Genomic DNA, 17809 nt, shown 5'->3' with positions numbered 1-17809 from the left:
AAAAATAATAAGTTATGAATCAATTTATTAAGAAAGTTGAAATTTGAGTTATTTCGTATTTGTTATTTTTAAAATAATTAAATTTAAAATTTAAAATTCTCCAAATACGTGTATAATGTTTCACTAGATATTGTATTAGTGAATTAATAAAATAATTTTTTTTTATTTTTATAATAATTCTTTTAAAAAGATTTAAATTGATTATATTTGACTGTTGCACACAAATTCATAAAATTATTTGCTGAAAAAATTCAGTTTGAGTGTATTTAATCATTGATTTAAGTTCATGAGGCTATATATTGAAAAAATTTAAATTGGATGTATTTAACCATAATGCATAAATTCAAAAGAAAAATTGACCCTTATCCAAAAATATTTGAAATAAACTAATAACATATAAATAGTTAATTAATATTAAATTAGAAGATTATAGCACAAAGCCTATTATATAAAATGTCTCATTTTCTCTTGGAATGTATGATGTCTCATTTTGATAAATTAAGTTTATTTTTGTAATATGTATAAATATGTATCTCTTTTTTTTGGGGAAAATAATATATATCTCTCTTTATACATAATACCGCGTTTAATTTATATGACTTTAATATATTTACCCTGTCAGCACCATAGCAATGTATTTTTGGGTATTTGACCGGTCTTTGCCAACGTAGCACTGACTTGGCGGAAAAAGAAAATTGAGGAAAAAATCTCAATTCCGGAGATACCAAAGGAGGCCTCGTAGTCTGAACACTATTCAGCTCCTGCAGCATCAGTTTCTGGTGTCACTCTTCAGTCCCCACCAGTTTTAATCAGCAGCCTTCACTTCCACTCCTGCGCACGTGTTGAAACGGGTCGCTACAGCTTACACGTACCTCGCCGGTGCATGCCTCCGTTCTGCTCCTAGCTGGAAGGTACATGCTCTCTTGGCTTCAGCTTTCTCGTAATTAATTGTATCATAATTTAATTAATTGGCTTTGGGTCTATCGTTTATCCTGTGCTGCTTTCTGATTGTTGGTTATTTTGCTCTCATTTTGTAAGATTAATATGTTAACACATATAGGTAATTTTCCAAACTGGGTATAGAAACTTTACAGCATCTGGCCTTATTATTTGTTTTTTTCTTTTAATTTTAATTTCTCAAATTTTCCACATTGTGATTGCCTTTCCATATTGTCTAATTAATATCTGGAGTTTTTTTCTAACTTTGTGTTTAGAAAGTCTAAAAACTCAAAAATGGAATTCAATTCTATTTTGTCAATTCTTGTGTTTGGATTGAAAAGAAAAGGCTGTTTGAAAGAAATGAGACTTTTGCAAAAAGTGACATGATTTTGCAATTCAATTGATGTCTTGCACATGATTTTATTTCAGACTATTCTCTTAGCTTGAAACTCTTATGCTTGGTGGTCATCTTTTCATGTGTCAGCATTCAAATGGCCAACTATGTAAATGTCCTTTCCTGTTGCAGGGCATATGATTGATTCACAATACATCAAAATTCAGGGTTTTGTGTTGTATCACTAGCAGAGGCCAGACTGGAGTAGGATTGAGGGCGGGAATTTCACACAATTGGACTCAGTTTATTTGGATTCTTACTATCTATCATAAATGGGAGAGGGTGACTCATTTTTTTGGGTGGAAGAGATAACAGGGGAGGCATATGTTCCTGTAGGTATGAAACGAAAGGCTAGAACTAGGAAGATGGAGTTTGTTGGGTGGGGATCCCGACCTCTTATTGAGTTTCTTGAATCCATTGGTGTAGATACCAGTAAAAAAATTTCCCAATACGATGTTACTGACATTGTTAATAAATATATTAAGGAACACAACCTTCATCACCCCCAAAAAAAGAAGAGGATTCTTTCTGATGAAAGGCTTCTTTCTCTTTTTGGGAGGAAAACCATTGCTAAGAACAAAGTCTATGAGCTGCTGGGAACTCACTTTGCTGAAAACCAAGAGGAGTCAGATGATGATTTACTTTTTAGTTCAGAAGAAGATGGCAACACTAGTGAGAGACAGAAGAATATGACTTCAGAAAGAAAAACACAAATTAAGAAAAAGGTTGTGGAAACTCCAAAAAGCTGTTTTGCAGCTATAATTCCTGATAATATTAAACGTATTTATCTGAGAAGGACTTTAGTTCAGAATCTTCTCAAGGAGCCTGAAGCATTTGAAAGAAAAATAATAGGAAGCTTTGTAAGAGTCAAGAGTGATCCGCATGACTACCTTCAGAAAAATTCTCACATGCTTGTCCAAGTTATAGGTGATTTCTGTTGAATACCTTTTAATGTATATAATATTTCTAAGATTTCCCTTTCTTCACTACAACCATCTTTGGCATATCAATTGAATTATGAAGTGTCCTTTACTATAAGCAGATAGGGGCTTGTTGATTGTTTTTCTTGGACATCGATTATTGTCAATTTAGGGAAACACCATAATTTTTTTCACTTAATGTTTAGAATCAGCTTGTTATGCTACTACATGTATGTGGATGATAATGAATTTTCTCTGAAAGATGTACCTCAAGTATTAGAAATATCAAGCTTCTTATGTGGAAATATTATCTTTGATTGGAAATTGCAGTGAAAATAATCACAGACTTTACCAGAGAGAATCTCTAGTTCTACCTCAGTTTGTCAGTCTTTGTACAACTGAGTTGGTGCTTACACCAATATAGTTTTTGATTTTTGTATTCTTGTATGAGTGAGGTGAGTGAGATAACAAGTTGGCTTTTGCAATGAATGGCAGTTCCTTCTTTGAGCTTTAATGTTTGTGTTAACTGTGGGTAGTTGTGGTTTTTTTTTTTTTTTACTTAGTCCTTTCAGGTTCACCTGATTTTCTTTTAAAATAATTTATTTTTATATATTTTCTGTAATATTGATGTAGCTTGAGGGAAGAATTTGGTATCTTTTCTGCATGATTTCTGTGCATTTTAGTGTGCACCTCACTTAGATGGAGCCAGTTTGATAGTGTCATACATCGTAATATTGATGCTTCTTTCGTGGACAATTCCTGAAAATTTAACTTTTTAATTTTTTTGTTTTCTTTTTGGGCACGGAAGGGTATTGGAGGTGGGTGCTTGTCTTGCACATATTGATATTTCATTCTTTTCCACTGCCATTGTTTTGCTAATTCTGCTTTATATGCGAGTGTGCTTAATTCATGTTTATGTTATTTGTTGACTTTAAAAAGAACATTTTGTATGCGGCAATTTATTGGAATTTGGACATATTTAGACAGCTAAAAGTATTGGTCAGTAGCTAAATGAAAGGCGCTATATTTTTCCTTCTGCAGGTTGGAAAAAAGCCTCTGATTCTGATGGTAAGAGTGGAGAAATTATTCTTCAAGTTTCAAATTTTATGAAAGATGTTAGTATCTCCATGCTTTCGGATGAGAACTTCTCTGAGGTAATTAGCAGATTTTGCTGATTGATTTAGAACTCAATTTCAAGTTGTTTTGCTTTACTTATGAGCCGCATTGAGCTATGTATATTAGTTCTAAGTCCCACTTTAACTTTTTTCTATTGGACAAGTAATGGGCTAGTTCTTTCTATGAACTGAAATACATGCTTAAAGGTCTGTAAGAGCCAGCTGATCTTGAACTCACAGAAACCATGAAAGATCCTTTATGTTTATGCTAAGTGTTGGCATCTTCCTAAAAGTGGATTTCCTCTGCTATATCACATCTATTGAAAAGTTAGTCTTCCAGAGAATCCAGACCCTGTTAAGATAACTGTGATAATCTGAAATATCAGCTCCATTGGAAAATTTCTGCAGCTCTTATTGGAGGGTGCTTCAACCCTTTTTTTCTCTTTTGAATATATTTTATATTGCATATGTTAATAATGCAGTTAAACATGTTCAGTTTTTCCAATTTTTGTTTTAGAACTTTTGGTACTGAAAACTTTTATTTCAGTTAGAATAAAGTTTTAAGGCTTTCTATATTACAATTTCTTGATGCAGAATTATATTGATTAGTGAACCAAGAAATATTAGTCATCTAAGGATTCCGGTGCAATCAGAAAATCATTTTATCATTACTCTTTTGGCCAATAACTTTTCTGAGATATAGGAAGCCATATCTTTGACAAATTTCTTGTCCCTCCTTCCTTTTATGTCTCTCTCCTCACTTGTCACCTTCCAGTAACACCACAACTAATATTTGCAGCCTTTACTGGACAATTGAGGAGGAATGAACTTTTTATTGTTAAAAAGTAAACTGCATGATCAACGATATTTTCTGAAAATGAGTAAAGGTTTGGCACATAACTTCAAAGTATAGATGAAGATACAACTATGTAAAATTCTTCAATATTCTGGTTTAGAAATTTGTATGGGACTGAACTGGTTAAGCGATGAAATAGAAAATTGATTATCTTATTATCCACTCTCAGATAATGGCAAGAAATAGAAAGAAGATTGACTAGGTCATAGTGCCCATTCTGTACATCATTATTTTGATAATATGCTTGATCTGATGTTGCAATTAGTATCTGAGGTCTTGAGGACCTTCTGCCATATGTTCCTCAATGAGTTAGTTGGCTATTGAGAAATAGGCATAAATAAATTACTAAAACAGTAGAGATCAGAACTGCTGGTGGACATTATGCAGACAAAAAATTTCTGCCTTTGGCTTGACTGGTTGCAATCTAGATTAATGCATGTGCTTGTGTTGTATAACTCTGAATGAATCTCATGGGCTTCCTTAGCTTTGCTCTATTTGCTGCAGGAAGAATGCCAGGATCTGCGTCAGAGAATAAGAGATGGTTTGCTCAAGAGGCCAACTCTTGTGAGTTTCCCTATCTTTTGCCTAATGTTAGATACCTCTGCACCTAAGCTTATGGTCACATCTATGTGTACAAACACTTTGATTATACATTTTTTTTTCATGCCCTAGATCTCCTATATAATGAAAAGATACCTGTCTGGAGAAGAGAAGTGACAATAGGTTGACAATAGCATGGAAGGATCTTGTTCTATCATCATTACATTTCCCTTTTAAATCGCTGCTACTATTGGTGTTTTTGTTTTGGAATCTTAGTCCCTGGATTAAATGTCCTTTATTCCTTTTAGTGCCGGCTGGTTGATAACAGGATGTTTCTTACCCGGCTAGGTATTTCATATTTATGTTTATATTTAAGTAGGTGATACAGTAAACAAAAACATTTACAAGTTGTTTTCTTTTATATTTGTTGATTTACGAGTTTATTGTAATTTCCTAACTAGTATCTGACGGGTTCTTGATTAAAAATCTTAAGTTATTATATTATTTGGAATTGTTTAATGTTCGTTAGGATTTTATAAATTTCTTGGAGATTCTTGTCCCGAGATTTCTTTCCTTGGTGGTTTCGGTCTGTGTCTCGGGAGCTTCTTTCATAAATTTCTTTTGTTATTGCAAAAAAAACAAAGGAACTATTAAAGAAAAAAAAATAGAACATTACCATGGAGGGTAAGTTGTCCTCCTATTTCGAGCAATATCCTGAAGATCAAGCACAAAAATCAAAACAATTGAAAGGAGTGCTTTCAGTCCAGCTAAGCAACACTCAAGGACAGTCCATGGAAAATCCCTGTTGGACATGCTGACAAAGAAGACAGATAACCACTCTATCCTACATCAGGTTAAAAGAAAAACCTGGCCTTAAATTTGTGAGCTCTCCTCTCCATCCAAATACTTCGCAACATGGCAAAGAAACCACAAAATTATTGAAGGATCTAAATATACCTAATTTTCTTCAAATGTCCAGAAAGATAATTTAAAGTAAGAAACAAGCAAGGATGCTTATCAAACATAACACACCAATGAGGAGACCAACTTCACAAGGCATCCCTTGGAAGAACATTAAACCAAATAAATGCCCTTCCTTTAATACAAATTTAGTTGTCAAATTCAATACGTCCAGAGAATAGAATTATTATGAGATAAATCCAATGCAAATATAATGATTATAAAATATTTTACCGGAAGATTTCAAGTACCAAATCTTCCTACTCACCTTGGTAATAAAGATAGTTTTGTCATCTCCCTATCAATAAGGTTTCTAAAAGGATAAGAGTTGTAGGAGAAGGTATTACTTTGTTGGTAAAAGGAAAAATGACGCAAATAGGAGCATCATGCCAAGTAGAGATTCTTTAAGAACTTATCTGCTTCTTATTGAGTGTGAACCAGGAATTTTTTTTTTGTGAGTAATAGTTGTTAAATAAGGAGAATTTTAATAGACTCGTAAATACCGACAAAAAAATTTCTAGAGGCATGTGATAATGGAGTTATGGATATTTTCGTTTCTTTTATGTATTTGTTCCTAGATTAGTGATGTCTCTCAAGTCATCCTTCTTTTGTCTAATTTCTTTTCTTTTTTCTTATTAGGATTTTTCTTGCTCTACTTTTCCCTATTACAGAATACGGGTACTTTTTGCAGCATAGTTGTGAAATTTTTCCGTTCTTTCACTTTAATAAGCTCGTAAAGCCATTGTATAATGCAGTTATGAATGTTAGTTCCTACATATTTAACCAACTCAGGTTAGTACAGTACAGTTCTCCTGCTGCTGATTTGGCCCTGCGCTGATTCAGGCGCTTCTTCTTTAGTCTAGGATTCTAAATAATGATCAAATTAAAAGAAACGGCTGGGTGAGAACAATAGCGGTCGTCATCCGGCTGCCGGGAGTTCTACTAAGCGAAGAACCGCTCGTGCCCTTTCTTCACAATAAATTACTTTAAACGAACTCCAAATCTAGTATTAATTGTTGCCGCTGACAAACCATCAATGTGGTCTGGTAATTTCAGCCAACAAAATGCTCATTGTTGCTCCTATATTAGATGCGCAAGCCTATCCCAGTTGACCTTCTAACGTCTAGAACCCCTTTCTTGAAATTCCAGACCATAAATTCCATAATTAGCCTAGCATAATGCACCATGAACAATCACAGGTACTAATTTCCATATCTGGTCTACAAGATGAGGATCTTTAATAAAAATATCACCGTAATTCTTAAGTCTGATTCCTTGGTTTGTAGTGATATATATATTTATTGGGCTCTTACTCAATGTTTTGCTGATCTAAATTCTTAATGTTAAAAGGTGGAGCTGGAAGAGAAGGTTCAGGTGTTGCACGAGGATATAACAAAGCATGTAGGTACTTGCTTTTAAGCAAAAACTTAACCATGAAAAAGAGCTGGTGATAAGATTTTACTTCATATTTTTATTTCCTATTCTGTTAGAAACTGGAGTATGTTTCAGTTTATGACCAATTTGTTTAATTGTGATGTGACATGTTAGGAGTCCAAAACAAAGTTTTATGTATTTGGATTTTGGATGTACACTTGTGAACATAACATTTCAAATGTACATTTGTTTAGTAAGAAAGATGCATATTTAGAAATGTAACTTCAGGAAATGATAGATTAGACATGTACCTAAAGGTTCTTAATGTTGTAACTTGTAATGAAGAACTTAATATGCCGTAATCATAAAACTAAAAATGCTTAGGCAATATTAACATGAACTTGCACATCTTCTGTCATCATAAAGAGGAGAACTGTAATAAAAATCAAAATGCATAGGGAGTTTTTTTTTATTATTATTATGAGTCTGATTTTTGTTATACATTTGATATTGCAAATTTTAAAGTTTAGACGATACATAGAAATTGTAAGAATTGTCATGTTGGGAAATTTTGGGGAAATTTGCAGAATTTGGAGTTCTTTGATTAATAATTGCATCGTACAGTCTAAAGTATCAACAACTGTTGGAAATCTTATTCAATTTTTTTTTATTTCTACACTGTTATGGAAGTTATATAGGATTGTATATAGTAATTAGAAGACTAATTTAATTAAGAGTCCTAGTTTTACTTAGATTATGATTGTATGTATTGTGTATATATATATAGGTAAGCTTCCCATCTTTAGGTAATTACCAAATCGTGCTTAGCTATGAGAACAGCTGTGGCATGCCTTCTATAGATATGGTGCTTCCATTTTCAGTCTTGTTCTAAGCTTTTACATTTGGTGTCATGCTGTGTGGTAATGGTAAAAATTGAATATTCTAATTGTTGATTGCAACAAAAGTCTATGATCTTTTAATTGTTAATCGAAACTTAATTCCTCTTGCTTCACTATATGAGAGTAGGAAAGTCTTGAGGTTTTCACCAAAAGGAAGGAATGATTCGTAAAGTTGCATGTTTAAAGAGAAGGCCACAAATCTAATACAAAAAAAAAAAAAAAAAAAAGAATAAAAGGAAAAAGAAAAAAGAATTGAAGGGTGCTCAAATTTTAAGTTTTATATAGTGATTAGTTCTTAATGGCTAATGCATAAATCTGAGTATGTATTTTTGATAAAGTATTAATATCTTGCTTTTGATTCAAATTTTGAAAGTGAAATTTATATATATATGTAAATAAATTTGTTATCATCATGTGCCTTCCTAGTTTAAGGAACAATTAAGATTGTGTTACTTTTCCTTGTTGCTAGACCATATATGGATGGAATATACATTTTTGTTTATCGATCCATGATGTCCTGTCTCATGTAAGCATGTATTGGTAATGATGTAGTATGCATTGTAATGACTGCTCACAATTTAAAATTTCAGTTAAAGTATCTTTGTCATGTGATCATGTTATAATACTTTTATTAATCAAATTAGTTGGTTTTAAACTTTTATTAATCTAGTTCTAATCTATGTTGTTATAAGTTTCAGTGGCTTGTGGCTAAACTTGCTCTGCTGCAAAAATTAATTGATCGAGCTAATGAAAAGGGATGGCGTAGAGAATATCCTTTTATGATTTGATAAACATATACTATGACTAAAAGCATTCCCTTGTTTTGCTGAGTTGCTTAGTCAATTTCACCATGAGGCAGATGTTGCATACAATATGTAGAAAAAATATACCAAGTGTCTTTGCTTTCTAGTAGGATTAGAAAGAATGTCTCTGACAGTGTTCGAGACTTGAGTTAGACTAGTCTGACAAAAAATATGTAGGTTGTTAATCTATCGGTCAGAGTCTTTGCTTTCATCCCAAAATTTCTACTTCATTGATCATGCATTCCACATATTCCTCACTAGCAAAAATTTTCCCAATAAGTTCAGTGGTCATGGCTGGTGTTAGCAGCTTGGTCAAATCTGGTGTAGGTTGTTTAGTATATGATGTGAGTTACTATTACCTTTCGCCACTATGTATTACCATTTATAAGCTGAGATATTAATGGCAGTTTGTATTTAAGTGTTTAGACACAATGATGGGTGCCCGATAATTTCATGATGCTCACATTAAGGATTATAAGACCCTTGATCTAGATATCTGTGCACAGTTTCAGTGACAGTTATATTATGGAAAGGAAGTATTGTGATTGGTTGGAGTTTAGAAGGAACAAGTTGTTTTGGGTTATATGTGATGCCAAAATATCCTTTTTTAGGCCTGCCAATATGTAGGGTGCTATGCTACTTGGTGATAATTGACATGGTAAATTCAAATCCATTTTTAGTGGTCAAATATATATGCAATAAACCACATAAATTTTGCAGAATTTATTCTGTGGGCTTTATTCCATATAAAATTAACAATTACTGCTAAGTGTGACATTAAATATCATTCTTTTAATTGCATTTAATTATAATGTTAAGCTTTTGTTGATAATATCTCATCATGAGGCATCTGCTGACATTGCTTCCGAACATTGTCATTGGGATACTTAACTTGCTTTAACTTACGCTGTCTGAGTACCTGGAGAGGCGGCAGCTGTTGCAGACTCCAGATGAGCAGTCAAGACTATTGCGGGAGGTCCCGGAAGTTATTGCTGATGATATAGAAGCTGAGGTGACTCCACATGATTTCCCAGTTAATATGAAAAAGGTGAATAATAATTCACCGGAATCAACCATTAATGGAGGTTCGGATGTCCTTAAGTTTGATGGAGCAGCCAAAGGAACTGTATCAGCTTGGATATCTTTTGGTGCAGATTCTGCAGGTATTTCTTTAATAGTCATTTTATTTATTCTCGAGGCAGCCTCCTGAGAGGTAAAATCTTTTAATTTCTGTTTCTACATGCATTATTGCATTTATAGCCGAGTCGGAATGCTTCGCACTCTTGTGGAATGCATCACTTCTTTACCAAATAGACTTAAATATGCCATTATCTACTAGCATGCCATTTCAGAAACACATTAAAAGTGATTGCAAGAAATTTATATTCAGATTGTATCAAATATTGAAGGCTGTAATAATATACCATCAAGTTTCTATGAGTCATATTGGTTGCTAGACTTGTACCAAGTGGAAATTGCCATAGCCGAAAATTTGATTCCAACTTCATGGTTGGATCTATTTCTGCATCCTCTGCTTTGTCATTAGGGAAATTAGAAGCCTCTTTAGTTCATCTTTTTTTTTTTTCTTTACATGAGCTGATTAGTTGGCTAATTGGCCCTGAAGTTTACTTACTAAGATTTTAAATCTCATATTAGTATGAATATGCATAATATTTTATCAATATGGTGTCTTTGCCCATATCTGAAGTCTGAAATCAACAGCAGGTCTTGCTTAGTGGCCTGACCATAGTATCTTGGTTATAAGAGATTGGGCAATAGTGTTTGCACTTTGTATAATTAAGTCTCCCATTCTGGTGTAGTGAGTATTAGTCCTTGCTCAATTTATAGGATTGTACATTGATATGCCACCATATTGAAATTTGTATATTACATTATTCATTGTTGTAGGAGTTTGAATTAGATGGGGCATGAGCTTAGGGCTCTGTAGCACATTATCATGCAATACTATAATGAGGCATCATTCATCTCCTCCATGCTTGGTAGTCAGCAAATTTCTGATGCTAGTGCTTGTGCACCTCTATTTCTCTGGATCTTCTCCATAACTATATCCATCAAGTCTCTAATATTGTTTGTTTTTGTTTCTACAGCGAACCAACCAGCCTTGGAAACAATTAAGCAGAATAATGAAATGGGTAAAAATTCCCTCATTTTTCTTTCTTAGCTTTTGTTTGGGATCATGGAGAATGAGATAAAAGGGGAAGAAATCAGATTGATTAGGGGTTCTTTTATTCATATGCTTTGCTGATATCCTGTTCATCTATAGTTATCCTGTACATGATGCAAGTGAAATTCGCATCCAACAAGGCATGATTTTGAATAACGGCCGTTGCACTGGTGGTCATTATTTAATAGAAAATTGCCCAATCCTGTCAGTTGACTTTTAAATGGATAACAAAATTGTCAGGCAATGATAATGGCCGTCATCTGACCATATCAGACCTGGTAATGTCTGCAACAATCGTTATGAAAGTGCATAACCTTTCTAATATAAGGTGCTGCGTATGTCTTGCAAAGAAGAAGCTATAGAAAATGATGAAATGGAGTTCACAGGCTTTATTATATCATCTTTCAAAAAGATTACAACTCCCTGAACCCTATCGACATTTCATGATTCCCTTTGCAGAACTCCGGCGTCACGAACCTGTTCTTAAAGAAGAGCAAAAGCAGCCAACAGAGATTTGTATTTGGAGCAACAATAAAGCTAAGCCTGTGAATGGCGTGCAAAAGAAATCTCCAGGTGCGATCCAGGTGATTGATCTGAGCGACGATGAAGAAAATGAACATACAGGTGGTGATACTTCTATTGCTGATCACGACGTGGGAAGCTTTATGTGGCATTATGCAGATCCCCAGGGAGATGTGCAAGGTCCTTTCTCAATTGCATCCTTGAAACGGTGGAGTGATGCCGACTACTTTCCTCCGAATTTTAAGGTTTGGATGACAGGACAGAGCCGAAAGGATGCTATATCATTGAGCGATATTCTTCACAGGTACTTCCCCATTAATTGGAGAAAGTAGCCTCTTCGGTGGCTTATAAATGTACAATGTTTTTCTCATATACTCTGAACCTGTACAGCATTATGCATGAATGATGTAAAAGTTTTGAATAAAATTAGAAAGGCCTCTATTAGAGAAAACCCTTTGCTTATTAGGTCACTGCTATATGCCTGAAAGTTGAGACGTGAGCAAAAACCTTGGTACTTTTAGGACCCGATCGATTTGAATGGCATATTTTGTAGATTGGAATAAAACAGAGACATTTAATTGCAAAAAATCGTTTCCCTTTTATATGGCTCTATTAAATTTGAACAATAATTATAGGCATGCCTTTCTGAAAAGATTGAAAAAAATCTGACGAAGGATTTCGAGATGAAGGATTCCTTGAATAAGGATTCCTTGAAAAGTTCAGGATTAGTAATCCTTTTAGTAATCCTTTTTAGAAATCGAATGAATTTTTCCTCTCTAAATTGATGATTGGTACCAAATTAATTTTTTTCTTAAAAGAAAAACAAGAGCCAAAGTCAATGCTCTTCTTCAGCTCAAATGAAATTCTCTGGCTGCATTTTATGAATTTGGATTAGACTGAACTGTTCACATCTTTCAGGCTCCGTTGAATTCGAACGAAATTCCAGGCTATTTTTGTTGAAGGTAGGCAAGGGTCCAACAACACAGGGCAAATAAAGATTCTGAAAAATAAAGTATAAACATGAAATTGATGGTCTTCATTTAATTATCCAAACTGATTAAAAATAATAATCATATCATATAAGAAGCATTATCCTTCTCATAACCATTCAAGTGATGAAAAGGAGGTGTAGGCTAGTTCAGTGTGCTAATTAATGCTTTTCTTATTGAGATACATAAAATATATATATACACATTTACTAATTCACAGTTCTGTTCCTAAATTGGCCCAGGAAACGTTCCCATCTCTCTCTGCTCATTCCACCTCTCAACCTGAGTATCATGAACATAGAAATAAAGAAAAAGAAATGAATGGGAATCAAATTGGGTCAAGCTAAGCAACCTTTAATAATAAGAAATTATGGTATGATTAGTTTGATACGTACCCACTCAACCGGACACAATGACCGGTAGTACTTAGCGAACTTGCCGCATTCAGGAGCGTCTTTGCCCTTTTCTTGGATGCACCTATTCGACATATGATTATATTTTTATTCGGATTGTGTATGGAATTGTATAAATTTATCAGAAAGATATATATTTTGGAAGAAAATAAAGGATAGTAAGACGACTGACTGACTTGTGGTACTCAAGGTACCGAGTGTAGCAATGGCGTGTCTGGTTCATGGAAGGAAATCGGGCATCGGCTGGTGCAGTTCCTGGATCCTCCAACTCATATTCATCTTCGTCTTCCTATATCACCATATACAATATCAAACTGGAGGATATATATATATATATATGAATATAAATAATAGATATAGTTACCTGAAGCCGATGTTTGTTATCAACTGGAGGAGAAGGGATTTTACTGACATGACCATGTTCATGAGGAGGCCTAGGAGCTTGCTCGCCTCGGGCCACTTTGTTGACATCCCTTGATTTCATTTTGTCATGGGGCTCTACCTCCGCTCCCGACATTCTCTCTTTCTTTCTTCTTCTTCTTCTTCTTTTTCCTTTTAATTTAGTATGGAAGTTCGATCGGTGCATGACAAAATGAATATATATTAGAGACTACTGGAGAGAGGGAGTGTGTGTGTGTGTATTACTATGCAGTGTAAAGCAGCCACGTTTCCATGGAAGAGACACTTGTGCTTCTCTCTAATGCTGACGTGCGTGTGTTTACGTTGCGGTAATGTTCCAGTTCGATGACCTTTTACTTACCTTTTTACTCTCTTTTTTACTGAAAAAAAGGGTTGACACACTTCGCTAAACGTTACCATATGAATTCTTTTCTACTACGAAATCTTCGAAAAATTATAGCTTACGGAATAGAAGCATAACATAATTCTTAATTCAAAAATCAGTTTGAAGAATTACATATATATAACATCTACATTAAATTTATAATTGTTTAGTTGAAATCTATAAAATTTATAGAATTTATTTATAAATTTAAAAATTATATATTTTAAATGGATTAAAAATTAATTTGATATTTCATATTAATTTAATTTATATGAAATTGATTATAGTTAAATTAAATTCTAACAGAGTAGGTAAAATTTTTAAATGAATTCTGTATTAGTAAATCAATATATTCTATAACACCAAAATATCTCTTTCAATTTTATTAATTTTATTTGAACTGAATTCTTTTATAGGTTTTAACAGAAATAATAATGATAATTATGTATGATATTAGGCTGAAGGCTAGCAATTGAAAACCTTAGAGTAATCTGGTTACATCCAATTTCTTTATTAAATTTCTATGCATTTATTTCCCATTGTGACCAAAAGTAGAAATAACTTTGTTTTCTTTTCTTTTGCCTTTCTTGATGAGTTATCCAACTCCCTTTACAAGAATCTCTGCATCACCCTACCTATCTGAAATTAAAAATATAAAATCTTTTTTTGAATAATTACATTTTTCAAATCTTTCTGGGAACTCCAAAATCCGGGACACCAGGCAGTTACGAAATCTAACAAGGGCAGAACTCAATCCTTTAATTCAAAATATTCTCTTACACGAAGAAGGACAAATTATTTGGCGTGCAATACTTAATTAAAGAAAAAGGGAAGCTAGTATGTCAAAAAGAAGAAAGAAAATCCTGAAAGGATATAATCTCAACTGCCGATACACAAAGTCATAGAATTTGGAAAAGGAGAAAGGGGGATATTGTTACTTAAATTGATCAGAGGAATGCATGCATTGCATGATGATATATGCCCTAAAGATAGTATATTGATGGCCTACAAAATAACAGAAGAGAGCAAAGGTGTTTCTTTCTTCTTCTTTCTTTTCCACATAGGATATGCTTACAGATTCCTTTCCATATATAAAACCCTGCAAACCTGTTCTCTCCAATTCAGAATCAAAAGCCACTTTCAAGAATTCTGCCATCCCGACACTCTAGATATTATTTGGTAGTCAGAGGGAGAGAAACATGAAAACCAATTTCTCAACTCCCTCACTTCTCTTCAACCTTACTATTATTTTTCTTTCCTTCCACTCTTCAGTGAGCTTAAAACCCACCCATCATTATTGCAAGAAAGCAGCAAAAACTGATCCAAATTTCAGCTATGAATTTTGTGTTACATTTCTTGATGCCAATCCCATGAGCAAAAATGCAACCCTTGAAGAGCTAGTGCTCATATCTGTTGAACTAACTATATCAAATTCAACAAACATCAAGTCCTACATTTCTCAACTTCTGTACCAGAAAAATATGGACACATACACTAGAGGAGCCTTAAAAGATTGCTTGGAACTTTACTCTAATGCAAATTCTAAACTACATGAAGCTATTCGCGATTCCATGAAATTGAAAGATTATTTCAAGGCTAATCTTGACGTTAGTGCTGCCATGGATTCATCGTCTACCTGTGAAGATGGTTTCAAGGAAAAGAGAGGTGTGGTTTCTCCCTTGACAAAGGAGAACAATGTGTTTTTCCAATTGACTGCAGTTGTTCTTTCTTTTATTAATATGCTAAGTTGATTAATACTTTTTTATCATTATCTTCTTTATATAAAAGCTTAATGGAGATTTTATTACAGTAACGTCATCTTTGTTTGGTACGGTTTAATATGCAAATGCATCTTCTTTTGTGATTTAGTATGTATTTATCATTTGATTAGAGTCTTTTATTTTCTGGGGTCTTTTAACAGAAGAACAACTCCCCTATAACAAATTCAAATATACAGTAATTCTTTTTCTTTTCCCCTTTCTCTTTTAGAAACAGGAAGGGAGATTGATGAGATTCAAATATTGGTTCCCACAAACTAAAGTAATCTCATATTACCATTAGGCTATGGCAATTAGTTATATATATAATATTTATTTGGATAATAATTTGTAATGTAGAAATTGTTTACTAACCTCATGATTGAAAATTTTCCAAGAATGTTTGAGATTCCCAACTGAAATATAAATTTCTTGAAATGGGATAGTAAAGTAAGTATTACTCATTGAGCATACGGGTGCAAATATACCAATTTGATCACAGTTTCAAGGCTTGAAGCTACTTCTATCTGTACAATGTTTCCTCAAAAATGTATATCAGGCTAATCTTCAAAATTAGCTCTCTCAATTGGGTACCTTATAGGAAGGTTCCCATTGTTAAAAATCCTCCTGCCACCTATTTATGCATTCATATCCTCTTATCAAACAATGAAACACTAGAAATCATTTGACAACCTTTTCACCGTTGGCCGGCTACATAAGCAAAAGATTAGCATAACTTTGAAGCCTCAATCACTTTCGTTTCTTATAATGTATTGACTATAACATAAAGCAATCATTAACTGTGGCAAAGGAAACTTCCTTTAAACAGAAATACACACACCTCCCTACCCAACATACCCTATATCAGAATCAACAGAGAGATAACCTATTACCCAAGTAACCTGTAGAGAAGATGTGCCAGTTTTCTTACTCCACTTCTGCTCTTTGCTTCCTTTTCTTCTTCTTCTTCTTCTTGTCAAATCCTGTCGATAAAATCTATGCCCTCGACGGATATTCAACAATCGATATAGTCAACAGATCCTGCAAAAAATGTGCAGAGAAATCTAAATCATTCATCTATGACTTTTGCCAAACCTCTCTCCAGGTAATCCCTGCAAGCCATGTAACTAACCTGCAAGGAATAGCTGTAATTGCCATGGAACTAGCTATAGAAAATGCAACCACCACCGTTTCTAACATAAAGAGCTTGTTGGTTACTGGCAGTTTCAACCCTGATACCTTAGCTTGCTTGGAGGATTGCTTGAAGCTATATTCTGATGCTCTTGTGACGTTGGTGGATGGTGTTGCTGCCTTCTTGACAGGGCATTATGGAACTGCTAATGTGAAGATAAAGACAGTTATGGAAGCACCAACAAGTTGTGAAGATGGTTTTAAAAAAAAGAGAGGAGTTGTGTCTCCTTTAACTACTGAGAATTTCAATTTCTTCCACTTGAGTGACATAGCACTGTGCATTATCCGCTGGCTTTCTCTAGTGCTACCACAACTTTGAACTCTTTCTTGCAAATCCCTTGGCCGATTGGCCACTCATATACACATATATAAAGAAAATATTACTATAATTTGGTTACTAAACTCAACCGTAAAGGTTTTAATGTAATTATTTCCTTTTCTTTTTTGAAGTGTAAAAAATGAACCACTATAAAATCCGGATATGATAAATAAAGATGACTGGAGAATTACAAGACAAGATTAGATATGCATTTTACATCAGTGTACTCTCTGTATCCATGACTTTCAACTAATTACAAGGAGTTTTAGTGAATAATGTACATTTTCAGGTTCCAGTGAAGTGACAGCAAGACATTGTAGTACTAGGAGGCCGGAGTCAAACAGACACGCAGGACCAAACAAATTAATGGTATCAATAACATGGAAATATACTAGCAATGCTGGCCTAGGGCTGGGGGTACATCATAATCACAGCTAAAATTCCAATCTTACTGGTAGCATCATCATGGGCTAATTGACTCGTCTCAAGAGGCCTAAACTTCAACAAATTTAGGAAGCCAGAGGAAGAAACTTCTTGTAGTGAGAAAATAAAGAAAAGATAAAAGTAAATTTTAAGATAATCTGCTTTGGCATTCACTTTCTGCTTTCGTAGGAAAATGGTCATGTGATCTTAATTGGTGGTTCTATGTGCGCTTTGCAATTTTCTTTTTGTTTTTGAACTGAAAAATAAACTTGTTACAAGTGTGAAGTTGAGCAAAGTGTACACAATCGACAATCATCAGAATTTGTAGCAACCTTTTCGGATAGTAAAGTTGCATTCTGCAAAAAAAAAAAAAAGGCCTAAAGAGGATGTTGATGGCAGGGTGGGGCCTGATCCACCATTTACTAA

The 17809-nt window shown here is 33.9% G+C and overlaps 4 protein-coding genes across 6 annotated transcripts; 3 read left to right on the top strand and 1 right to left on the bottom strand.

Moving 5' to 3' along the window:
• Positions 1-638: 638 nt before the first annotated feature.
• Positions 639-12109, top strand: LOC8263712 (uncharacterized protein At5g08430). 3 transcript variants are annotated; one of them, XM_015725126.3, is made up of 9 exons: positions 639-911; positions 1466-2260; positions 3295-3407; positions 4729-4788; positions 7075-7125; positions 8696-8766; positions 9707-9963; positions 10909-10953; positions 11445-12109. In XM_015725126.3, exons 2-9 carry the CDS (start codon positions 1606-1608, stop codon positions 11837-11839), a joined length of 1647 nt encoding a protein of 548 aa, XP_015580612.2. In that variant the 5' UTR covers positions 639-911; positions 1466-1605; the 3' UTR covers positions 11840-12109. The 3 variants fall into 3 exon arrangements, with proteins under 3 accessions (XP_015580612.2, XP_025014816.2, XP_048230046.1); XM_025159048.2 differs by having other exon boundaries at positions 8690-8766; XM_048374089.1 differs by lacking the exon at positions 8696-8766 and having other exon boundaries at positions 9717-9963.
• A 413-nt stretch (positions 12110-12522) lies between these two features.
• On the bottom strand, positions 12523-13498 carry LOC8263711 (putative cytochrome c oxidase subunit 6b-like). Its single transcript, XM_002528743.3, has 4 exons — positions 13274-13498; positions 13086-13198; positions 12892-12973; positions 12523-12778 (listed from the first exon to the last, which is right to left on the bottom strand). The coding sequence occupies exons 1-4, from the start codon at positions 13493-13495 to the stop codon at positions 12725-12727; spliced, it is 471 nt and encodes a 156-aa protein (XP_002528789.2). The 5' UTR covers positions 13496-13498; the 3' UTR covers positions 12523-12724.
• A 1222-nt stretch (positions 13499-14720) lies between these two features.
• On the top strand, positions 14721-15506 carry LOC8263710 (putative invertase inhibitor). The gene has a single exon (XM_015725114.3). It carries the CDS (start codon positions 14893-14895, stop codon positions 15442-15444), a length of 552 nt encoding a protein of 183 aa, XP_015580600.1. The 5' UTR covers positions 14721-14892; the 3' UTR covers positions 15445-15506.
• A 511-nt stretch (positions 15507-16017) lies between these two features.
• On the top strand, positions 16018-17158 carry LOC107262019 (putative invertase inhibitor). The gene has a single exon (XM_015725115.3). It carries the CDS (start codon positions 16364-16366, stop codon positions 16958-16960), a length of 597 nt encoding a protein of 198 aa, XP_015580601.1. The 5' UTR covers positions 16018-16363; the 3' UTR covers positions 16961-17158.
• Positions 17159-17809: the final 651 nt, after the last annotated feature.

Source organism: Ricinus communis, chromosome 5, assembly GCF_019578655.1.
Source record: "Ricinus communis isolate WT05 ecotype wild-type chromosome 5, ASM1957865v1, whole genome shotgun sequence".
Classification (NCBI taxonomy): Eukaryota; Viridiplantae; Streptophyta; class Magnoliopsida; order Malpighiales; family Euphorbiaceae; genus Ricinus; species Ricinus communis.
This window is presented reverse-complemented; position numbering and strand designations above follow the sequence as displayed.

Coding starts and splice junctions, on each gene's coding strand:
- LOC107262019 (XM_015725115.3), top strand. CDS start 16,364: ATGTGCCAGTTTTCTTACTCCACTTCTGCTCTTTGCTTCCTTTTCTTC.
- LOC8263711 (XM_002528743.3), bottom strand. CDS start 13,495: ATGCACCGATCGAACTTCCATACTAAATTAAAAGGAAAAAGAAGAAGA. Junction 13,199..13,273: donor ATAACAAACATCGGCTTCAG/GTAACTATATCT, acceptor ATGGTGATATAG/GAAGACGAAGATGAATATGA. Junction 12,974..13,085: donor CGGTACCTTGAGTACCACAA/GTCAGTCAGTCG, acceptor TATGTCGAATAG/GTGCATCCAAGAAAAGGGCA.
- LOC8263712 (XM_025159048.2), top strand. CDS start 1,606: ATGGGAGAGGGTGACTCATTTTTTTGGGTGGAAGAGATAACAGGGGAG. Junction 7,126..8,689: donor ACGAGGATATAACAAAGCAT/GTAGGTACTTGC, acceptor TGTTGTTATAAG/TTTCAGTGGCTTGTGGCTAA. Junction 9,964..10,908: donor TTTTGGTGCAGATTCTGCAG/GTATTTCTTTAA, acceptor TTGTTTCTACAG/CGAACCAACCAGCCTTGGAA.
- LOC8263710 (XM_015725114.3), top strand. CDS start 14,893: ATGAAAACCAATTTCTCAACTCCCTCACTTCTCTTCAACCTTACTATT.